General features: G+C 42.8%; 1 protein-coding gene across 3 annotated transcripts in view; it reads left to right on the forward strand.

The window, feature by feature from the left end:
- B4GALNT1 (beta-1,4-N-acetyl-galactosaminyltransferase 1) overlaps positions 1-25,375 on the forward strand; it is a 2,012,712-nt gene that overhangs the window by 584,193 nt on the left and 1,403,144 nt on the right. For all 3 annotated transcript variants that reach the window (XM_044083592.1, XM_044083594.1, XM_044083595.1), the window contains exon 3: positions 21,320-21,496. In XM_044083592.1, the coding sequence (XP_043939527.1) occupies positions 21,320-21,496 (177 nt within the window). The remainder of the gene's footprint in view (positions 1-21,319; positions 21,497-25,375) is intronic.

Here is a 25,375-nt window from a genome sequence, read left to right on the forward strand (position 1 = left end):
TAAAAAAACAGCTGTTATTGAAAGAATCCATTTACATTTTAAAATTCGATACTTTATCCCCTAGAGGGTTAAATGAAGAATGCAATTGGATGTTGCTTATTTAATTGTGTAATTAAGTGTTAATTGTTTTATGTATTTAAGGCAAGTGTTTTGTAACGTGCTTTACTCCTTGAAGGTTTTTTTGCTGAGACATCAGAGTTTTATTAAATTTGTTTGGTATACTGGCTGGTCGTTTCTTTTGTTTCACAGTTTTTACAGTTGTTGCAGTTGGAAATTCCTCTTTTTTGCACCAGAGTCCCAATTCCTGTGACCTGGAAGGTGGATGTCCCCTCTTTTCCTTGGAAGGGGATGTCTCTCTGTGCATTCCCTTCCCTTACTCTCATACCAAGGGTCCTGCTCAAGACAGAGCCAGACTCCCCAAAGGTTATCTCCTCTTTTGCACCTAGTCAAAAGCAATCACCACAAGTTACCTCACAGGGTGGACCTACTCACACAAGACAAGGGGGTCTCTCATCAATCCTTATTTGTTGACACTTCATCTGACAATGTGGGTGATAGGGTTCTGATTACTTTTAGGCATCTTTTTTGTGAGGATGTGCTTCAGGTTCTGCAGGAGACCAGGAAGCCCACTACTAGGAAATCCTGTATGTTCAAATGGAAGAGATTTTCTGTCTGGTGCCTTGCTCATCACCTGGATCCACTTTCTGTGGAGATTCCTCTGATTCTCTGTTATTTGTGTAAATTGCTGCATGCTGGGTTGGTGTATTCTTCAGTTAAAGCTCACGTTTCAGCTATTTCTGCTTGTCTGCCTTTGACTCCCTCTTTGGCCTCTAGGTTTAAGGCCAAACAATTTCTTAAGGGTGTCCTTCATATTAGACCTCCCAAGAAACCTATTCCTCCTTCCTGGGACCTTAAATTTATTCTTGAAAAATTGACTCAGTCTTCTTTTGAGACTGCAGCTTCAGCTTCATTGCAGCATTGTACATTGAAGGCTGTTCTTCTTTTGGCCCCTACTTCAGCTAAGAGGGTGTCTGAGCTTCAGGCCCTTAGAGCTTTTCCTCCTGCTTTAGTTTTTCATAGGGACAGCGTGTCTGCTCATACTAATCCTTCTTTTATACCCAAGGTGGTTAGTGAATTGTCTGTTAATCAGTCTATTAATTTGCCCACATTTTTTCCTTTTCCATAGTCTGGTAGTGAGAAGGTTCTTTATATGTTGAATTTGCATAGACAGCTCGATTATTATTTGGATAAGACTAAGGCCATTCACAAGTCTGAGCAACTTTTTATTTCTTTTCATTCTAAATCTCTAGGCTTGGCTGTTTTTAAGCAGACCCATTTCTTCATGGGTTTCTAAGGCTATTTCTTTTTGTTACCCCTTTCATGAGAAAAACCTTTTTGCTTCTGTAAAGGCTCATTTTCCCAGGGCTGTGTTGTGGCTTCCTCTGGTACTTTTTCCAAAGGCTTGGATACCAATATTGTGTGTGTGTGTGTGTGTGTGTGTGTGTGTGTGTGTGTGTGTGTGTGTGTGTGTGTGTGTGTGTGGTGGATGGGGGGGGGGGGATTTTGAGTGTTACTGTGGACAAGAGATTTTAAAAAATGCATCTCCTGTGGACAACATAAACTGCCCTTACAGGATGCACATATCAAATGTGCTTATTACCTTGGTCTGGTGCATTTAGTCTCTGGTTGTTCTATCTGTGAGAGGTTTGGATCTCAATTTATTAAGGAACGCAAGGCTAAGTTCATCCCTAAGGGGCTTTTGCCATCCACCTCTTATACTTCTGCTTCTAAAGGTTCTTTCCTGGATCCCAAGACCGGGCCTGAGAAGCCTCAGCCACGAGAAGACAGGCACTCCAATAGATCTTCCTTGGCTTCCATCTCAATGATGGCTCTATTGGGTTCCCTGGATCTGAAGGTCTCTTGTCTTTTCGCTTCCCCAGGTACTTTGGCATCGGCTGTGATATCTCGAAGCCAATCTCTTTCGTTGCTGAAAGCTTCTCAGAAAAGTTCTCTGGCTCCGAGCATGCATAGTCCTTTTCTGGTAAAAGAGGCACTTTCAGGCATGGTAGTGTCCCCCTTTTCTCCTTGTACTCCTTCTCCTTGCTTGCCAGAGTCCTCCCCATCTCCAGTTTCTCTGGCTGAGATCTGACATGTGGAGTCCTCTTTGTGCAGACCCTCAAAGCTGTCCTTGGTAGTCCTGTCTGTCTGGTCATCAAGGTTGGTGAGCAGTTGATGCACCCCTTTTTTGCAGGCACTGATGCAGTTAGCCCGCATCCCATTGGGTCCAACACAGACTCCGGGACCATCACTCCATCATTCAAATTTCCTTTCTCTTTCTCTTTGGAACCAAGGTCTATGAAGACAGTTGAATTTCCATCCTGTGAATCGGATCTGGCAGCCTGACAGTTTTAGGCTCCATCCTGCTCCTTGGTAGCATCAACCCTAACTTGTTCAGGGCTGTTGGCACCTTGGAGCCATGGCATAGAAGCTGGAGTTTCTGGGTTGGGGGTTAATGGTTCCTGCATTGGTACTGTCTCTTCCTCTCAGAGATTTGGCCTTAGCTAAGTGCCGATCTCAGTGTTGGGCCTGGAAATGGGTGTGGGATTGTCCTTGGTACCCTCAATTCTGGGGCCCTCTGTGTTTGATGTTGTGGAGAGAATCTTCTCAATTAGAGAGAAGGGGCCTGGTGTCTCCAGCCAACACACCCTCCCATTCTCCATCTATTCCACTGACCAGTCATCAGGCTGCTCCCGGACAGCCTGTGTCAACTAACCTCCAGGATGCCCCATTGGGGTTTACTCCAATCTTTTCCCTCTTTTTCAGCTTTGTTGGAGCCAGAGATTTTGGGGAAAAGAAAGTGCAAGAGGATGCACTTGGATTCTATGGTCTCTCATTCAGGATACTGACCTTGAGGAAGGAGAGGGTTCCTGTAAGTTCCTATGTGATGATCCCTCTCGGTGATTTATTGGAGCTGCTTCGCCAATGTTAGGGTTGGACCAACAACGCCATCTCTCTAGAGGAGTCAGTTTTTCTGGAGGCTTTTAGCATAGGCCCATCCACGCCTTGGGTAGTTCTCCCATGCCCACAGATTTGGTGTCCCAGAGGGAATGGAATGGAAGGAGCCCGACACAGTAGAACCAATCTCTCTTAAAACAGACAAAGTTCTTGCTCCTCTCTAAATACAGGCCTCATTGGAGCAAGAGTCCAGCTGTCAATGCCATTGTGGTGGTGGCAGCCAACAAGAAGGAGATTTCTGAAGAGAGTTCCTTAATTCACCCCCTGAATAGGGAGTCTCTGGTGCTGAATCAATTAGGGAAGCGAGCCTATGCCTCATCCACCTTTACTTTGAGGGCACTTAATTACGTATCACACTCGACAAGGCTTCAATGTGATGTTGTCCTAGAAGTGTCAAACACCCTCATGACACAGCAGTCTCTTGACACCCAGAAGAAGCTAGAGACTCTTTCATCCACCTTGACTTCCATCACCAACATTTCTGTGAAATTAATTTAGAATGTGGCTTATGGAGTGTCCAGAGCGGCAGGCTCCGGAATTTCATTGAGGGGTCATGCCTGGATGTGGGTGCGCAACTTTGCAGGCTGCTTCAAAGCATCCTTCATCAATGCCCCTTTTGATGGGTTCTCTTTGTTTGGACCCAAAGTTAAGAATGCATTGACAAGGAATGAACAAGATGAGAATACACTATCTGCCATCTGCATTCTCTTTTTCATCCCCACCCCCCCAGCGATCCTTCTCTAGGAATCAGAAAAGGATTAAGTGTCTCTTCTTAATGACATTGCAGTTCTCTTTCTAGGATGCTGCTCTGGAAGGTTCTTCCTGAGGTCAGGGGATGGGTCATAATGGTCACCGCCCTAGGGGCAGAGGAGATACACAGAGTCAGTGCTTCAGTGGAGCTTTTTCTGGCAGGCTTTTTCAGCAATCCACGGGAGGCAGTCTGGTTCATCTAGCTTTCCACCCCAAAGCTTGGGAGGCCATCACCTTAGATGCATGAGTGTTGAGAGTCATATTTGGAGGTTATGCTATCCCCTTTATAGAATTTCCAAAAGGTCTCCCAAAACAAGTTCTAGATGTTCCACCCCATCATTGATGCTTCTTAGTGGCAGAGTTCCAAAAGCTTCTCGTAAATCGAGTCATCCAAGAGGTCTTAGCAGACCAGATAGGATCCGGGGTCTAGTCAAGATTCTTTTTATTAACATTGGACATGAGCAATGTGAGACAGTTTGTCAAAAAGACCAAGTTCTGGATGGTCATGGTGCAGTCCATATTGCTTCTTCTGAGGAAGGATGATTTCATGTGCTGGACAGACCTCAAGGATGCCTAAAGTTGCATAAAGATCGGTGTTCTTAGAGGTTCCTTAGCTTCCGTCTGGGAAACAAACACTGTCAGTTCAGGACCCTACCATTTGATCACACCACAGACCCTCAGGTGTTTACCAAGTACATGGGAATGGTCACGGCCTGGCTCTGGCTGCAGGGATTTCAGGTCTTCCCTTACTTGGATGATTAGCTCCATGTAACACCAACAAAGGCATCGTTGATCTCATGCAGGAACTCCTTGCTGCACCTGCATACTGGACGACTCAGTGGTGCAGCAGTAGTGTTGTCGCCTCACAGCAAAAGGTTCTCTTGTTCGATTCTCAGCTGGGGTGCCTTCTGTGCATTGTCTGCATGTCCTCTTTGCATTTGTGTGAGTTTCCTTCGAGTGTTGCTGTTTCCTCCCATGTGACAAAGACATGTATCTGGAGTATTTCCCCCTGGGTCTCCGCTGAAAATTGTCTCATTCCAAGTCGGACTTTCCTGGTAAACAAATGTTAAATAAATAAATGCATGGACAAGTTTTTGCCTATTCTACTGCATGGCTATCAAGTTCAGAAAAAAAAAATAATTCTACAGTTTTTCAAAACTAGTTTGCATTGCCTATATGCAGAGACATGGAAGAAATTAAAAATATTATTATACCCAATGGACCATCATTTTGGGTAATAAGGAACTGGTTACCACAAAAGGTTTTACACCTAGTTTTACTTATAAAAAATGTGTTAATTTATTTTCCTTTTTTAATTGGACCAGCAACAACGTTGATACTCCAAATGATTCTGGACCTTTTGGTGCATTTTGTTGTCAATCTTGCAAGTATTGTAGATGTATGTCCAGTAGTAGTACAGTTGTGAAATCTTCAGGCAGAATTTTGGAAGCTAATAGTAGATATCCCTGTAAAACTAAAGCCGTGGTTTACTTTGCTTATTGTGATTCATGTCTTGCTTTTTATGTAAGAAAAACAATAGAGGGCTTACTAACAGTATATGAACAAGTTTTAGCCATTAAGAATAAAGGTACAACAAATGCTTAAGCTAAGCATGCCATTAACTGTATTTCTTTTAAGAAATTGAATTTTTTTGTTTTGGATAAATTATTTGATAATATCCGTGGCAGATATATAGATATAGATATAGATAGAGATAGAGAGAGAGTGAGTTTACTTGAATGTAAAGAAACTTGTTGGCAAATTATTTTAGAAGCTGACAGATTTCCAGGCTTAAATGAACACATTAGCATAAAATGTTTTTTTTTTTTTTTTTCTTAGCTGTAAAATATATAGATCTGATGTTGTCCTTTTCAGTCTTCCTCACTGACGGATCCAGATCCAATTCTCGGATCCGACTCTGCTGCTTTTCCAAGACTTTGGATCCTAGTCTTGAGCTCCTCCCTCTTCCCATAATACACCACAGTAACCCTAACTCCTCAGATCTTGTTTGCCGCCATCGAGGTGGGATGGAGATATCGTAAGTCTTGAGTGGTGAGAACTTTTGTTTATTTACTTTAGGCTGATTTTTAGCTAATTCATTCTTGTTTAGTCTTTTTCTGTTCTCCTTTACTCCCTCTGTGATCCTTACAATTGAAATGTTGAAAAGAGATAGTTATGTATTAGTTTCTTTTGGTTGCTCTCTCTAGTGCCTCCTTTGTAGTTCTGGTGTTTGTTCTAGTTGGTGGACGTTTGTTTCTGAGCTTCTCCTTCAGGAAAACTGTTTTTCGGCTTTCTGGTCAGTATTTTTTTTCCCTCGCAGTTGTAGTTTGAGAGGTCTTTTCACGGATTGTATACGATGGCTGTCCCTTTTTCAGAGTGTGCAGATTATTGCCTTTTTTTTGGTCCCTTTTGTGTGCAGATGGTGAGGATATAGTTAACTGAAGGAGGGCAACCAGTTAGGTTTCCAACTTCACAAAGGAAATTATTGGTTAGATTAAACCTTCTAGTCTAGCCAATGTCATGTGCACATATCTGTATTACAGTTTAATTTTAAAGATAAAAATCACAGCAGATACTCATTGAATATACCTAAGGACTGATTAGCTTGGGTTATCGTTTCCTTCTGTTGTCAAGTAAAGGTAGTGTAACTGTTTTTGCAAACATACATTTATCAAGACATCATGGTAGATGTCTGGATTTTCTATGAAAAATTAGAAATGCTTTGGCACACTGACTCTTGGATCCACAGTGATCCTATCTATCCTATCTCTGTAGATTTTCAACCAGTAAGCTACACTTCACTGACTGTAAATATAATAGTACAGATGAACATTTCTCCTATACACTGAAACACTTGAGCTGGGTTGTAAAAGCAATGATTTCAAAGTTTGTCCCTTTATCTTGGCTATGTTCGAAATTTCTTTTTGTTGTGTTGGTATGTTGACAACCACATGGTGGACCGCTGGCAGCTTGTGTGGTCTGGAGCTGCTGTGGATGTGCTTGACGAGTCAAACATGGACTGAAAGTTGGCTGTTGACTATCAAGCAGAAGAGTTTATGGCATGTCTCCTCATGCACTCCACAGTTTCTTTCTTTGTTTCTTTTGGGGCTCAACCCCCTGTAAAAAAAAAAATGTATGCTTAAAAAGAAAAATGAGGAGTTACTAGGCCCCTGTCAGATCCCAAGTCCTCCTCGAATCTAACAGTTGCGGCTCCGATAAGATCTTCTATGTTTGTATGCTGACTGCCTGTAATTTTACAACATATTGCACAGCTTCCTGGATCGGATACATCTGTGGACTATTTCAGATCCTGTTTTTTGCAGTCAGATCTGATTAGTCTGACGTCTACTGCTTCTTCTTCTTCTTTTCCTTTCCTCAGATCCTAAGATTGGAATCGGAAGGATGTTGGGTGCCCCTGGAGAACTGGGCAGTTCTTGGATCAGACTCCTTCGGATCTGGAGCTACTGGACCGGTGTAGTTTTCTTAGGATCAGAGACATTCCTCGGATCCGGCCATGCCTCTCAACTGCACATATTTTCAGAAAAAGTCCAGCTTTATCCTTGGATCCTAAGACTGGGATTGGATGGATGTTGGGTATCCATGGATAGCTAGGCAGTTCTCTGATCAGACTCCCTTGGATCCGGAAATACTGGACTGGTGAGGCATTCCTCAGATCCAGCCATACCTCTCAGCTGTAAAGATTTCATAAAATGTCCAGATTTCTGCCTCATATTTTTCATCCCTTTTTCATAAAAGTGTATTTTTTTAGCAAGTCATTAGCAGTTCATTAAAGATTAAAGTTAGAAAATAATGACAGACACGTGAGTTTCAGACTTCCTATCCTTCATAAAAATTCATGCTCATGCAAAGCAAAAACAGTTATTCTGCCAACTTTCTAGGTTTGTAGGAACAATATATAAACATTGTTCCCCCATTTTTTATGGCTTTGTCCAGATCTCTTGCTCTAAGAAGTTGAGAGCTGTGGATTCAACAGCTTCTTTGTTGTTGTTCCTGCACCCAGGTCTTCAACATGCCTCTTGGCTGTCTAGGTCTTTGCAGGGTGTCCAAAACTTGGCCTAGTCCCTTTTAGTCTGTTCCTCATGGTTTGGACAGATCATTGGAGTGATACAAGAATTTAAATTGTGGTATTCATTGACTTTAAAAGGATACAGGCTGGGATGGATCCTATTACTCTGGCTACTTTCTAATTTAGAAAGGAAACATTAAAAAAAAAAAAAAAAAAATTATGTCCTTGTCTTGGGCCTTTGTCCAGCGCATTTGGTTGGGCTTTTTTTTTTTTTACAGTTCCCTGCTTTGGGGGATTAGGAGGTGTGTTCATTGCCCCACATGCCTATCTTGTCGGTTCTGCTCTGCAGTGGCTAAGTGAAGGCCCCTTATGCTAAGATGGCCATTTTCTCCATTGTTCAGATCCTGCCTAACACTTCTTCTAGAATAGTTGTTTTTTTTGGAGAGGAAATAACCCTAGTAGTTCATCTACTAGGAGTGGGTATTCTGACTCTTTTATGGGGTCTCTCATGGAGGAGAGAAGGGTTCCCCAAAATTTCTGCTACAGCATTTCCTTCCCTATGGAATATGGAACTTCTGTTGGACACAGCGCTAGTAACTGATGTCACTAAGCAGGAAGATATTCAACTCCCTCTATCCATCCTCCCAACAATAAGTCTGGAACTGTGGACATTTTTGCATAACACGAGTTTACATCACACACTTCCACACTGAGGTTGCCCACTATCTGCATATTTCTATAGACCTTCAATCGATCCGGCTCTACAATGTATATTTTTTAACAGACTTTATCTTCCTCTATAAACACACTCGACCTTACAAACGTGGTATTCACTACTAGATCCATTTAAAGATGTTTTTTTTCCAACAAAACTGTTCCTTTACCTCCTCTATTTGCTCAGTATTCACAGAAGTTCCCTACTAGGGTGTGACCATATATTAAGTGAAAGATGATCCAATCTCATGATCTCGTTGGAGACCAAAAAAAACCTATCATTATCACCCCAGACACGAGAACAGTTTTTCTAAACTACTAGGTTTTCAGGAAAGCCACCTGTACTCCTAGCCCCCTCCCCCCTTTCTACCATTGAACCTGAAGCTTCTACATATAAAGCTAGCAGGCTGAAGACTTCTGTTATCTCATTGCCACCTTATGGCATTGTCAGGTAGAGCTCTTCTCTATACCTCTCACTTCTTGTTTCATCAGCAACATCCTCCAAGGATTCGGGAACTCTCTCTGGATTTCTAAGGCTTTTGGGTCATATGGCAGCATTGATAGGAGTGGTCCCTCTCACCAGATATCACATGAGCACCTTGCATTGGACAGTGGCCTTGTAGTGGTCCCTCCTTGTACATCCATTGGATTTCCCAATACGGCTGATGAGAGCATGCCACGAACAGATTCAGCGGTGGTTAGCATATGTTAGTACTACAAAAGAAACCATTTGTAATTCCTTCTCCTTCAGCCACAGTCACCACAGATGCCACCCTCCTGGGGGGGGAGGTTCGAAGGTAGGACTGCTCAAGTGTTCTGGTCATCTGTAGAGGCTCACATTCACATCAGTGTTCTGGAAGTGAGAGTGGTCCTCCTAGCATTGCAGACTTTTCAGGACACCCTTTCCTGAGGTATGATTGTAGTACAGACAGGCAACATATCGGTCATCTGGTACCTCAATAAACAAGGGGGAGCACGTTCTTACCCTCTTTGTCAGGAGGCCATGAGGCTTTGGCAATGGGTGATCTTCTCTCAGTGGTTTCTGGTGGCAATGCATATCCCAGGGAAGTCCAACATTTTGGCCGACAGCTTCTGCAGGAGTATTGTATTGCCCCACAGGTTGCCCCTGAATCTGGAAGTTGCAGCTTAGATCTTTAGGTGCTGTAGCACAGCGTGTTGAGATCTATTTGTGTCCCCATCCAACACCAGGGGCAACAGGTATTATGCCCTTGTTTCTCCTCAGGGACAGGCACCCAAGGATGTTTTGACATTTGCCCAGTCCCAGGTCTCCTTTATTCTTACCCCCCAGTTCCCCTGATAGTGGTTTCTTCAGAAAGCAGCGCGTTGCATAGCCTCAATGATCTTCATCGCCCCCTATTGACCTCACCAGGTGTGGTTTCCCTTCATGTGGCCTCTTCTGAATCACCCCTCTTAGATGGATGTTTGATCCTGTTCTGAATCTCATGTCTCACCTCTCATCCAGTTGGGCTGGATCCCTCCAACTTCCACTCCCTCAAGTTGACTGCATGGTTCCTTCAGTTCCCTTGATGGCCAGGAATACCAAACTTTTGCAGGCAGTGGTTTGTATATTGTTGTCATCTCAGAAAGAATCCACTGGAAAAGTGAATGCCAGTAAATGGAAGAGATTTGTTTTGTGGGCACAGACTTGGCTCCCTTGGAGTCAGATTTGGATTTCCTAGCTGAGTTGTTCAGCACAGGCTTCTCTACTATCAAGTTTCAGTTAGCAGCCATTTCAAAGTTTCATATGGGTAGAGTTAATATGTCCTTGGCTTTTCTCAAGATTTCCCAGGCTTTTCTGTAAGGTACTTTTCTTCTGCATCCTCCATTATGGCATCTAATTCCTTCCTGGGATTTGCTGTTTGTTCTTCAGGTTTTAACTGCCCCACCCCATTGAAGTTTCAGCCTCCTCAGATTTGAAGCTATTGTGTTGGAAAAAATTGTTGTTGTTGGCTATTACCTTGGCCAAAAAGGTTTCAGAATTGTAAGCACTTGATTTATTCCTTCCTTACTTAATTTTCCATAAGGATAGGGTTTCTCTTCATATAAATCCTTCTTTTTACCTAAGATGGCTTCAGGTAATAACATTCACAATCCCATTCATCTCCCTGTGTTCTTTCCCAGTTTTTACAACAAGGGAAAATAAGTTTTGTATTGTCTGGACATCCATAGGCAACTGCTATTTTATCTTGACTGTACCAAATCTTTAAGAAAATCTAGCCAGTTTCTCTCCTTCTCAAAATCCAGACTGGGCTCACTATTGTCTAAAGTAATGTTATCCAAATGGCTGTCAGATTGTATTTTGTTTGTGCAATCTCTGAAAGGCAAGACTCTTCTACAAAAGCCTAAATATCATTCAGCTGGGGCTGTAGCTACTTCTATAGCTTTTCTTTCTAAAGTACCTATGGATGATATCTGCATTGCTGCAACTTAGTTAGGCATCATACCTTTATGTCTCATTATAAGCTGGAAATACAGTCCAGGTCCAGGGCTTCTTTTGGTTCTACTTAGTTGTGGAATATCCGTCCTTAGTTCCTCCTGAGGAATTATCATGGCTGGGGACTCTGTCCCACTGGTTGAATCCAGATGGAACAGATGACATCTGATACGAAAGTTATGTACTGAACATAACACTAGATCTGTGTTGTCTGACTCCATCTGGTTCAACTTTCCCACCTCTTGCCCCAGCCTTATTGATGATTTGTTGAGTTTTCCCTCTGTGATGATGGACATCAGGGGTTCGTGTATTCAGCCAGCCTAGAGTCTCGTTTTTCCCCTGGGTATTTTTCTTGTGTCTGTGGAGGAAGTGGGGACTACTTGGATGTGTTGTATCATTCTGTTTTTTTCACATGGGGCAAACTTACTCTGGGGAGGTGATGGAGGAGCACTGGGTATGGGTAAGGGAGGCGGAGCCTAGACAAGCTAAAGGCTTTAGAATCAGCTGGATTTGGATCCAAAGCCCCTCAGGTTGAACCAGACTGAGACAGGCAACATGGATCTGTCATTATGTTGGGTATATAACTTTCATTTTCTTCTGTCCTTACTGGTCTGGAGTACAAGATAAATATTTAAAAATCCTCCTTGACTCTGTCACACAAGATTGTGTACCTTCTACACATTTCTTTGTAAAAGGCTTTCCTTACCTAGGAGAAGGCTGATTTTTTTTATATGGAAACTTTCCTGGGCTTTTTCCATTAGTCTGTAACTTCAGCCAGGGAATATCTCAGGATTTTAGGGTTCTTTGCTTCCATGATTTTAATGATTCCTCTAGCCAGGTTACACATGAGAAAAATTCAATGGCTTTTAAAAAACATATGGACCCAATGTTCTCATTGTCAAGAATTTTTTATCCCAGTTTTGGTCTTTTTCCAAAATGAACTGCATTGTTAGAAATGACAATGTGTTAAAATCCAGGTGTCCCCTTTTTTCCTCCTGTTATAGTCTATTTGTAACTCCGAATGTCTCAGATTTTGCTTAGGATGTAGTTTTTTTGAGGGTAAAAGTACAAGATCTGTGGAACTGTTCAGACAATCTAAAACAAATAAATGACAGAGATGTTAGCTGTGATCCATGCTATAAAATTTCTTAATCTGTGGTTCCCAGGATCTCTGCAGTTGACTACAGACAACATTGCAGTGATGCGGTACATTCAAAAACAGTAGGCACCAGTTCACATATCACAATCAGCCTATCCAAAAGTCATCTTACTCCTACTCAACAGATATAATTTATTGCATGCCACCTGGATTCAAGTTTACAGATCACCAGGCTTTCCAACTCCAGGGTGCTCTCCCAGTGCCTCACAGCCACTCATATTCTTCATCATCCTTCTCCGCCAGCAAGACTAATTCTCCACCTCTTAGGCCTAATGGCTTCTACAGATGTCATGGTTCCACTAGCCAGGCTTAACATGAAAGTGGCTCAGTGGAATCTAGCGGTGCAGTGGTCCCAAAACATTCATCCACTACATACAAACATTTGTCTCACTTGAAGCACATTTCCTGGTGGATAAAATCTTCTTCAGTGACAGAAGGATGTTCATTCCAAATGAATCCACCTGTGGTTGTAGTGACCATGGACTCAGCAGAGGCCAGCCTTCACATCAATATCTTGGAAATGATGGCAGTCCTCCTAGCATTGCAGGCATTTCAGGATGTCCTCCTCAAGGGTGTGATATCTGTACAGCCAGACATGTCAGTAGACTGCTACATCAACAAACAGGGAGGAAAGTGCTTTCTGTCCGCTATGTCAAGAGGCCATGTGAGGTTGGCAGGGGGTGATATCTTCTCATCACTTTCTGATTGCAGAGTACGTACTGGGGATGTTCAATGTGATAGTGTGCAAATTGAGCAAAACTATATTAATGCCTTAAGAGTGGTCCCTCAATCCAACAGTGGCAACCATTGTCACTAGGGCCAAGCTTGCTGCAGTCTTCTTGCATCTTACCTGGACAACAAATGCATCTGTTACTTTCCCTGATCCCTCTGAAGAAACAGTCACTGAGGGATGCTATAGTGCATCAACTTTCTTGCAAACTTCCCTGTGTAACTTTTTTTTTTTTTTACATAGATAGAGTTTCCTTCAGAACTAACACATCCTTCCGTACACTGTGGCATCCTAGGCTAATTTAAACCATTCTATACATCTACCAGTCTTTTTCCCCAAAATTTTCGAACAAAGGCAAATACATGTTGCATATGTTGGGTGTTCATCGCCAACGTAGGTTCTGTCTTCATAGGAACAAGCCATTCAGAAAGTCTGATCATTTGTTGCTTTCTCAAAGCCTAAATTAGGTAAAGCAGTTGCTAAGGTTACTATCTCCAGATGGTATCAGACTGCACTTCTTTCTTTTATTTTTCATTAGAATAAAAATAGCTTGTCTCTACAATCTAAGGCTAAGGCTCATTCTACAAGGGCAATGAACACACCGACAGCCTTTTCTAGTACACTACCTATTGATTCTATTTGTGCTGCACCATCTTGGTGAACAGTTCACATCTTTGTGTCTCTACAAACAGGATGTACAGTCCAGTTCACAGTCGTTTTTTGGTTCCACCGTTCTCAGGAATGCCCTTCCTTGATATCTCTTAGCTGTAGCAGCTTGGTAATCTGTCTCATAGTTGAACTGGATGAAACAGACAACATTGGATACAAAAGTTACATACTTACCATAACAATAGATGTTAAGTTGTCTATCTCGCCTTCATTCTTGCTGGATGGGTTCGGAGCCGACCTCGGCTCCGACTCGGCCACTCTAAAAGCTCGAGAGTTGGTTCCACCAGCTCGAGGCTCCCCTTATATCCCACAATGCTAGGCGTGAGTTACCTCAGATCTCGTTTGCCGCTACAGCGATCGAGGTGTTGGTTTTCTACCGGTTCTTGGTAAGTGACTTTTCTTGTAAAGTTAGTGTATTAAAACCCCTTTAATTTTAATATTTATACGTATTTCCCTTAGTTTAGAGGAATTCTTATCCCCTTTCTTAAAAATTCCTGTTTTTTTCCCACAAGAACTTTAAGTTCTTCCCTTGGGCCTACAGGCCTTTTTCTTTCCCTAGTGGAGTGTGTGTGTTATATTTTCTTAATTTAAAAAACCTAGTTAGTTGTTTTATTTTAAGTTAAACTAGACAGGGTGTAATCAGTGTGTTTGTGACTGTGTGTGTGATTACACCTTTTGAGATGTCTAAAGAAGCAAAGGTCTCCGGATTCAAGAAGTGTGATGCGTGCTGTCAGAAAATGTCTCTGACAGACGCTCACACTTCTTGTGTCTACTGTCTGGGACCTTTGCACCTGCAGGACTCCTGTGCTGTTTGCCATGGCTTCAGCCCCAGGGTCCTGCAGGAAAGAAAAAATAAGTAAATTTTAAGGGGCTTACTCAAGCCAGAGGATTCCCTTTCTGTGTCTACAGGGAAGCCCTCTAAGGCATCTAGGTCTTCGGCTCCGACAACTGAGCCGAGACCTAAGGTTTCTAAACCTCTGCCTACATCGGCTCCGGCTGGAGCCGATGAGTCTCAGTCCACAGTTTCTGTGGTTCCTCAGGGTCCGGCTGGAGCCGAGGTATTAATTCCGTGTCGGCTCCGACCAGACCTTCGGAGCCGACAACTAGGAAGAGGTCCAGGTCACCATCCCTTGGCTCCGTTCATTCGGCTCCAGCATCTCCCCTGCTGTCTGAACGGAGCCAAAGATCTCACTCCTCTAGGTCATCGAGGCTGTCGGATCATGACCTTCAGAGGGTAGTGAGTCGACTTCTTAAGTCCGAGGCACTGGCCCAGATGCTTCAGAGCCCGACTCATCAGTCGATGCCTGCCCCTGTCCATCAATATATTCCTCCTTCGACTCTCTTGAGCTCGGAGGCGGGTCCTGTCGGAACCGAGACTGTGATAGCGGCGGAGCCGATACAATTGTCTTCGGCTCCGTCGTCGGCTCCGATTTCTTCCTTGGAAGAATCTCGGCGCCGGACTTCCCTCGTCGGCTCGAGGGGTGAGTGGCATCGGACCCTTGTCCGACCCCCTCTCCCTCTCGGTGCTTGGCGCTGGTGAGTTCGGCTCCGACATCGCCTCGAGCCATCACTGTCGGTGCCGAGGGAGGTTCTTAGCTTCTCGGAGCGGGGACCTCTGGCTTTGCCTGACAGGGGTTCATTCGAGGTCATGCGGAGTGTGTTAGAGCCTGGCTCTACTCCACAGTCGGCTCCGTCCGCCCTCCCTCACGGTGTCTCAGGTCAAGTCGACTCACTCCCTCATCCCGGACCGCAGAGAGCCAGCTCCTCAGGAACCCCTGTGGGATTTCATCCTCTTCGAGGCCTCTCCTGATTTGGCAGAAGAGCCCCCTCGGAAGAGGAAGTGTAAGAGGAAACACATTGACTCACCTGAGTCCATCACATCTGACACAGATTTAGATGATTCTGAGGGTTCCCCCTGTTCCCCTTCTGAAGATGTCTCATTTGCAGACATTGTAGAGATCCTGAAGCAGAGGGGAAATTGGCCAGCCCTCAACCCTTCGGAGGATGAATCTGTGTATCTTGAGGCGTTTGGCTCTCGCCCTTCCACCTCCTGGGTGTCCCCCCTCTTTGACCCCCTCATGCAGGTGGTTGCTAAGAAGGCATGGACGGCTCCTGATTCAGTGGACCCCACTCCCAGGAGACCCTCCAAATTCATAACGGCACCAGCAGACAAACAGTTCTTGACAAAAGGAGTCTCTGTGGATGCTATGGTGGTAGCTGCTGCCACTAAGAAGGAGCTAGCTGATCCTTCAGTACCTGTCCATCCACCTAACAAGGAATCTAGGTCCATGGACAGGTACGGGAAGCGGATGTTCTCGTCAGCGACATTTACCATGCATTCGCTGAACTACCTATGCCATTTTACTCGTCTTCAAAGGGACTTGATCAAAGAAGCGAGTGAAATGTTAAAGGACCCTACAGCTGCGGGTTTTCAAGATAAGATGAACACGCAGCTGGCTACCCTTAACTCCATAACCAACTCCTCCATGCGCCTTCTTTCTTACGCGGCTGATGGAGCGAGTAGGGCCGCAGGGACAGGTGTGGCCTTACGTAGGCATGCCTGGATGCGGCTATGCAATTTTGCGGACCCCTTCAAGACGTCTTTCACTAACTCCCCGTTTGATGGATCATCTCTCTTTGGTCCTCAAGTGAAAGAAACCTTGACTAGGTGCGAAACTGATGGCAAGACCCTTTCTGCCGTCGGAGTCCGTTTTTCTACTCCTTCTAGGCCTTACCCCAAAGGCCAGAAAGGTGGAAAGATGTGGTTCCGTAAACAATCTCAAGGGACTTTGCCTGACGCACAGAGTCGTTTCCCCGCCAGAGGCAGAGGCGGGAATAACAATGGTAGACGTCGCCCTAGGGGCAGGGGGGGTCCGCAGAACCAGGGCAATCGGGAAGCCTTCTCTGACAAGCCCTTTCAGCATCCCTGAGGTGTTGCCCGACTGCCCACCTTCGGAGGCAGTCGGGGGAAGATTGTCACTGTACCCAGAAGCCTGGCTATCCCTGACTCAAGACAAATGGGTACAGTCCATCATTTCCGAAGGCTATTCTATCCCCTTTCTTCGCATTCCAAACCAATCAAAAAAATCCCTTCCAGATGTTCCACCGCTCAAAGGGATCTAGCGGTTTTGGAAATTTCAAAACTGCTTGCAAAAAGAGCAATTCAGCCAGTTCCAGCAGACCAGCAAGGATCCGGAATCTACTCAAGGTTCATTTTAGTTCCAAAGAAAACAGGGGACTGTAGACCAATTTTGGATCTCAGTATCTTGAACAGATCAGTCAAGAAAACAAGATTTCGGATGGTCACGCTGCAATCCATCCTTCCCCTTTTGGGCAAAGGAAACTGGATGTGCTCTATAGACCTTCAGGATGCGTACTATCACATAAAAATGAACAGACACTCCAGAAGATTCCTCCGCTTCAGGCTGGGAACCAGTCATTTTCAGTTCAGGGCCCTGCCCTTTGGTCTCACCACTGCCCCGGTGTTTACCAAATGCATGGCAGTGGTAGCTTCTCACCTGAGACGACAAGGATTCCAGGTGTTTCCATATTTGGACGACTGGCTCCTCACAGCTCCCACCAAGCATCTCCTTCTGGTGGCCAGAGATTATACCTTTCGCATTTGTCAAAAGTTAGGCATTTCAATAAATTGCGAAAAGTCTGTTTTGTCGCCTTGTCGTGCTATTACTTTCATAGGCGCAAATCTGGACACAGTGGACATGTCTGCGAGACTAACACATCAGAGAATAGCAGACATTCACAAACTGGTCTCACTCCTTTTCAACAACAACAGAATCAAAGCCAGGTTAGTTCTGAAGGTGTTGGGGATTATGGTGGCGGCCATACCTCTGCTTCCGTTAGCCAGATTCCACATGCGGATCCTTCAATGGATGCTCTTCACGCAATGGTCATACCAGCAACTTCCAATGTCTCACACCATTATGATCACGCAGGCGTGCAGAAATCATCTCATGTGGTGGATGTCTTCCCCTCAGCTCTTGTTGGGAAGACCCTTTGTTCCACCCCCTCCGGTTGCTACTCTGACAATGGATGCCTCCCTGATCGGGTGGGGGGGGCATTATCAGGGCAGGACGGTCCAGGGCACATGGCAACCAAACGAATGCCACTTGCACATAAATGTTCTAGAGATGAGAGCAGTGCTTTTAGCGTTGCAAGCCCTTCAAGACTCTCTTCCCTTGGGAACGATTGCAATCCAGACAGACAAATATGTCTGTAGTGTGGTACATCAACAAACAAGGCGGAACCAGGTCATACCCCCTGTGTCGAGAAGCACTCAGACTGTGGCAATGGGCGATTTCTTCTCAGCGATTTCTGATAGCAACGCACATCCCCGGGAAGTCCAATCAAATTGCGGACAAGTTGAGTAGAGCTATTCTCATGCCTCACGAGTGGTCTCTGAAAGACTCTGTTGTGAGAGAAATTTTCCTCAAGTGGGGTCAGCCTTGCTGCGATCTTTTTGCTACTCCCCAAAACAGCAAGTGCAGAGAATTTTTCACTCTATTCCCTTTACCAGGCCAACCCAGCAGAGACGCTCTAGTCCAAGTTTGGGGGCGGGGACTTCTGTATGCATTTCCTGCCTTCCCACTAATCTCTCAAGTGATACAGAAAGCTATCGTTCAGAAGGCCTCATTGATCCTCATTGCTCCTTACTGGCCTCGACAGGTGTGGTTCCCCTTTCTACATCAATTTATATTGAGCGACCGTGGCATCTGGACCTAGTTCCAGATCTGTTGATCCATCAGTCGGGTCAGTTACATCGCTCCCTCCCTCTCTGAACCTCACTGCTTGGTTCCTCCAGTTCCAACCTTAGCCAGGCTTCCTCAATTATCTCACTCCGTTCGAGATATTTTGATAGCTTCCCATAAATCTTCCACTCGGAAGATTTATTTGAGTAAGTGGAAACGCTTCACATATTGGGCTCAAGGAAGGGACATAGATCCTTTCACTGCTTCCATCCAAATAGTCCTTGAATTTCTAGCTGAACTCTTCCATGCAGGTTCATCTCCTTCTACTCTTAAAGTTCAATTGGCAGCTATTTCTAACTTTCATGTGGGTATTTCTGAGTCTGCCTTAATGTCCCACAAGCTTTGCAAACCCTTTTTGAAAGGAGTTTTTCTTCTCAGACCTCCTATAAGAAATCCTCCTTCTCCTTGGGACCTAAATTTAGTTCTTACTTCTTTGATTCTTCTTCCTTTCGAACCTGCAGCCTCCTGTTCTTTAAAATTGCTATCATGGAAGACTCTCTTTCTGGTAGCTATTACTTCAGCTAGAAGAGTTTCAGAACTTCAAGCACTCAGCTGTCGACCTCCTTATATATTGTTTCATAAGGACAGGGTATCCTACGAGCGAACCCGTCCTTTTTGCCTAAGGTAGTCTCGACATCAAATCTAAATCAAAGCATTGACCTCCTGTCTTTTTCCAGAATATTCCAATAGGTCTGAACAAAAATTACACTGGCTAGATGTTCATCGTCAGTTGAGGTACTATTTGGATAGAACAAAACAATTCAGAAAATCTGACCAGCTGTTTGTCTCCTATGCAGAAGGCAGAAAGGGACTTTGTTTCAAAGGTATCATTATCTAGATGGCTAACATCTCTGATTTCCCTTGTATATGAAATTAGACACCAAAAGCTGCCTGATAAACCTAAGGCCCATTCCACCAGAGCTTTGGCTACTTCTTTAGCCTTCCAAGACAGACTGCCTATTGACACCATTTGTGCAGCGGCTACTTGGGCTACTCCTCACACTTTCATTTCTCATTATAAGTTGGATTTAGCTTCTAGGCATAAAGCTAACTTTGGTTCCACTGTTCTCAGGAGTCTGTTCCGTTAGGCCACCGGGACAAGGTGCTAGGGACGCGGTCCCATCCAGCAAGAATGAAGGCGAGATAGACAACTTAACATATAGAAGTTATGTTCTTACCATAACGTTCCATGTTAGTTGTCTTCTTCTCGCCTTCTTCTGCGTCCCACCCTCCTGCCCCTGGCCTGGACAGACCTAGAGGAGTTGTGATTGTGACCTCTCTTTCTACCACCTCTGTACTTAGGTATATGCTCTGCTGTGCATATTTCCTGGATCAGGATGTAGGTCACCCTTCTTTTTCCTTTATTTATAGAGGTGGACTTTGCTACTAATTATTCCATTACTACTATAGGCTGGGCCTAGCTTACAAACGAGATCTGAGGTAACTCACGCCTAGCATTATGGGATATAAGGGGAGCCTCGAGCCGGTGGAACCAACTCTCGAGCTTTTAGAGTGGCCGAGTCGGAGCCGAGGTCGGCTCCGAACCCATCCAGCAAGAAGAAGGCGAGAAGAAGACAACTAACATGGAACGTTATGGTAAGAACATAACTTCTATATCCATGCTGGCTGATTTTCATCTGGTTCAATCACCCTCCCTCCTGCTCCCTTCCTAATTGACACAAATTGGATTGTGGTGACCAAGTAGTTTTCTGGCACACCCTGTCTGTGAGCATTCCACACTGACTGCCTTCCAGTTGTACTAATTTAGCCTTGAACGGGATTGATTTTGTGTGTGTGTGTGTGTGTGTGTGTGTGTGTGTGTGTGTGTGTGTGTGTGTGTGTGTGTGTGTGTGTGATTTTATTGGGGTAAACTCAATCTGATATACTGATGTGGAGTAGAGGGAATTATGGGTAGGGAAGGAGTCAGAGTCCTGGAACAGAAAAGCTTCAGGGTTGGTGCCAAGGTTAAATCCAGCAACTCACAGGTGAACTGGACAAAAATCAGTCAATATGGATCTATAGTTATGATAAGTACATAACCTTCATTTTTTCAGATTTCCGATTTCTTACTAGTTCTGGATGCTTTCTTGGTGTAAGATTTCATATCACTGGATTGTTTCACAGTTTACTTTGAAACTATATTGGCTACAGTCAATAAGTATTGTAGACCTATTGTTGGACTGTGTATTTGTTTCACTGAATAGTGAGGTAAAGCATTTATTATACAGATGTCTGGCAGTGATTTGTTCTGTTTCTGGAAATTACTTAAAAGGCTTAGTTATTCACCAAGTGGTAGTTATACAGAATTGTATTTTCCACTGGACTTACCAGTTATCTTGCTAAAATGTGATGGTCTGTACTAGGGAAGTTATGCTGTTGTAATTGTGGTAAAGCTGAGCCTATGCTGGGAATATATTTTGTGGTTTAGAGCTTTACTTATCTTTTGTCCAATTACTTTGATTAATAGGTCCTCTGCATTGGCTATTGTCTTCAGATGACAATAGATATTTTCATCCGGTCTCCATTGTCCCTGTACATCCTGTTTTATCCAGTTGGAATAAAGAATTACCCTTCAAACGTCTACAGCCTCATTGGTTGCGATTGTTTTTCAAGTCTACATTTTTGAAAAATGTGATTCAGTAGACTGAGGCAGGGCAGGAGGAACTTTGGGCTTTGATCTTTGATCAAACTCTTGTTATTGTTTCCTTGTTTTTTAATGGGTTTGTGGTTCAAATTATGTTTTGCATTTAGCAATTAGATATAAACACATTAGTAGAATATTCTTATAATTCAGAATATACCATCATGTGCAGAAACTGATTAAAAAACTCACAACACGGATGTGCTTCAAAGCATAAATAATACAGACAGCTACTTTAGCTTTTAATTTTTATAAGAACTTGTAATACAAAAATGAATATTGAATCTGTACCGTATACCAACCAAAGTCAGTAGATACTGAAATGTCTTCAAAATATACAGTCGGACAGCTGAATTTCAGTGCATAAAACATGTGATACATATATCCTTTTAGGTTGCTTGCAAAGAATGTCTGCAGATGTGAAAATGAAGAAATGCCTGTAAATATTCCACTGTCAAAGCCAGTTTTTCACTTAGCTTCAGCTGTGCAGTTAAAAAGAATCTTCAGCATATCAGAACTGGAAGATCTCCAAAAGAAAAGGGATCAGGAATATCAGAAGTTCCTAAAGAGGTAAGTTTCCAGTAATATCAGAAAACAACTTTAATTATTAACTCCAAAGGCTAAGGTAATTATTTATTTACTTTAGCTTACAAAGAAACTAGTTTACTTTTTATTGGTGCTATAGTTGGACTTACTTGCCGTCTTGCATTTTACTTTTCTTCTGCCATCACTGGATCTTGTAAAAATCCCAAAGGAATAAAGAACATTTTTCTTGATTTCCACATACCAGTCTTTTCTTTGGGTTATTTTCTTTGAAATACAGGCACATTACAGAAGAACAGGAACCAAAATGCAATTTGTACCATTTCAGTCAGTTCTTAAAAGCATTCATAATCTACATGTTCATTATTTGCTTAGAGAACCTGTTTTTCATCTGAGTCTTTGATGAATAAAAAGAAGTTGAACTGTGTTTTCCTGAGTTTATGAAACATGGAGGAATCTCTTCTATCACAAACAATACATAGGCATTAGCAGAAAATAACACGGCTTTACCACAAAGTATGCTCTGTCTGAAGATTTGTTTCTGCAAACAAAATGGAAAGATTGGATGGCATACAGTATATAAAAACTAAAAAGGTGTGTGTGTATGCGTGTGTGTGTGTGTATATGTATATATATATATATATATATATATATATATATATGTATATAGTTTTTTTTTTAATTGTAATATCCTCACTTTGTGTATTGCTTTAAAAACATTTGCAGAAGAAATGAGATTGTGCATCAGTATTCTATTTTTGACACCTTCTCCATGTTGTATGTAAAATGTATAACTGGAAGCTCCAGAAATAGTTGAGATAGGAATTACAGCTGAGATAAAAATGACATTACTATTCCTCATATGCTTTTTAAAGACTAATCTAAGTTACTCTTAAGTATGCAGATCCTTATGTTACCATTGTTTATTTATTTTATTTTCCATTTGTTAACCGGGAGAGTCCGACTGGATACAGGTCCATTTTCAGCGGAGGCCCTGGGAGAAAAGCTCCAACTAATGCATTAACATTTTCAGGCATTACTTGTGACATACATTCAGGCAGACTAACATTGTGAACTAAAGGACAGCATTTAGTGCACACTCTGAGTGATTATTGAAAACAACAGGTAAGACTGTACATATCACATTCCTAAGTATGACAAGCATGCATAGAGTTCACTTCAGTAGTTACTAGACCAACTGTGAGATTAGCAGTATTCTAGAGTATTGTACAGGGATGAGACAGGAGCATAGCCTGTTGTTCCTAAAGTGAATTTTAACAAGTTTCCTAAACTGAGTGGTGGAGTTGTTGGATGTTATGTGGGCAAGAAGGGAGTTCTAGAGTTTAGAGACAGAGTGGCTATAGATGGATTTTCCTGCCTCATTGTTAAATTTGGTGACCTGAAGATGATTTTGGTTGCTAGAGCTTAAGGTTCTTGTAGTGGTGTGAGAGTGACGTGGGTGTTGTAGAGCTGGGATTTTATCTGAGTGGTGTAATATTTTGTGGGCTAGTGAAAGTTGATTGGTTTGAAGTATGAGTTGGAGCTCTAACCAGTTAAGCTTGTTGAGACATTCTCAGTGATGTGTTATATAGGATGAGCCTGTAGCAAATCTAGCTATCTTATTCTAGCAAGATTTGAGTTTGTTTAGATCAGTTTTACGCAGGTTAGTGAGAATAGGGGAGGCATATAGAGTAAGGTAGATAGTAGGTGTGTTCTAGCTATTGTTATTTTGGAGTGATTTAAGAGAAAGTGTTTGTTACGATAGAGTAGTCGAGTTTTTTATGAACTTTCTTTATAGTTTGGGCAATGTGTAGGTCAAATGTAATGTGATTGTCTATTTCCACACCTAGCAGCTTGGTGTGGTTGGTAGGGTTAATAGTGGTATTGCTGTTGGAGGAGATTGTGAAGTTGTCTGTGGGGGGTAGGGATCTTTGTGAGCTAAAGAGGAGTAATTTTGTTTTGGATGGGTTAAGAATGAGCTGTTGGTTGGTGATCCAAGTTTTGGCTAGCGAGAGAGAAGCAGTCTTGTGTTTGGGAGAGAAGGTGATCTATCGTGGGGGCTGCGCATATTATATTGGTATCATCTGCATATGGCACTATGGAGGTCTTAGGTGCAGTGGATGGAAGTTGGTTAGTGAACAGGGTGAATAGTAATGGACCTAAGATGGAGCCTTGGGGGACCCCTAGGGAAACAGGTAGCAAGGAAGATATTTGTTTTTTGTCATTTTACTGCTTGCTGCCTCCCAGATACCAAGAAATAGAAGAGGTACTGAGGTTTAGGGAAGAGATTCCATGTAAGAGTTTTGGGTGGTTGACCTTGTCAAAAGCTTTGGATAAATCTAAGAATGTAGCAGATAAGAGCAGTTCATTATTTCTGTGATTATTAATGGTGTTAGTGAATGATGTAAGTGCAGTGGTAATACTATGGAAGGGTCTAAAGCCATGTTGCTGTATGGATAGTAGTTTGTTTTCTTGGAGATATTCCATCAATTATGTGTGAATTACCCTCTCAAGGATTTTTGATAAGGGGGATACTATAGCTGTGGGCCGATAGTTATTGAGTTCAAAAGAGTCTCCCCCTTTATGAAGTGGTATTGTATGGGATATTTTCCGTAAGTGGGGTATTGTACACTTGGAGATGGATCTGTTAATTAGGATAGTGACAGTACAGGCTATAGCTTCAGCGGCCAGTTGTAGATATTTGCTTGTCGGTGGCTTGGGTGGTCGGTTTGAGTTTTTGGAGAAGTTTTTGTATGGTCTTGATTGATACTGAATGAAAGTTAAAGTGTGAGGCCATAGCTTTTTGATTCATGTGGAGAAGATGATTTTGTTGGAGTGGGGTTATTAAAGCTAGTTTGGTTATTTGCAAGAGCTTGGATAGTTTCTGTAAAGAACTTATTGAATTGTATGGGGATATTGTTATGGTTGTTTACTGTTTTTGGATTGGGGGTGGAAGATTTCCCTGGTCGTAAGACAGAGTTGATTGCTGCCCAGATTTTTTGGGGTTATTTGAATATTTATTTTTAATATTTTGGTAGTAGGAGATTTTATCTGTTTAATACATTTTTTTGCCCTTGTTGCGTAGTTCAAGGTAGTTTTGTTTGTCTGTTTGTGTTTTACTCTTATAAAATTGTGTCCAGACTTTGTTCCTTTTTTTGAGTAATGCTTTTGTGCCTTTAGTTAGCCAGGGAGCATATTTAGTTTTAATCCTAGTGGTTTGGGGGGGGGGGCATGGTGATTAAGTATATTTATGAAGGTTGCATTAAAGTATGAGACTGCATTGTCGAGTGCTAATTTTTTCAAGGGGGGCTCAGTTACAGCTTTTTAGGTCCATTTTAAAGTTATTTTTATTTCTAATTTCTCATACTGTTACCTGGGTTATTTGGGGCGTTTTACAACTTAGTAGAAATGTTGGTAGGTGATCGCTGAGGGTGTCAGGCAGACATCCAGCTAGGGATATGAGGGAAGGATGGGATACAAGTATCCAGTTCAGTCTGGATTGATGTTTGGTTCTTTTGTCAGTTCTAGTTGGAGATGTAGTAATTTGGGTTAATCCATGTAGGTTAAAGTGGGAGAGTGGGTTTTGACTGGAGAAGTTGAACCAATCTATATTAAGGTCCCCTAGTAGGTTGTTTTCTTGGGGTAGGGAGTTAGATATCCATTCTAGTATGTTTTCCATGATGGTAATATTGTTGCCCGAGGGATATAGCAGCCTATAATGTTGATATATTTTTGGGGCTTAATTTTAATTTAGCGAGGGTGAGCTCTACATTTTTGAGGTCAGGGGTTGAGATGTCTAGTTGTTCTAGTATGAGGTGATTTTTAAATAGTATGGCAACCTCCCAACCCCTTTTACTTATTCTGTCTGTACGAATGATATTGCTCATGGCACAAATTACCATACTT

The sequence above is a fragment of the Protopterus annectens genome, chromosome 9.part0, assembly GCF_019279795.1.
Source record: "Protopterus annectens isolate FY-2018-M chromosome 9.part0, PAN1.0, whole genome shotgun sequence".
Taxonomy (NCBI): Eukaryota; Metazoa; Chordata; order Ceratodontiformes; family Protopteridae; genus Protopterus; species Protopterus annectens.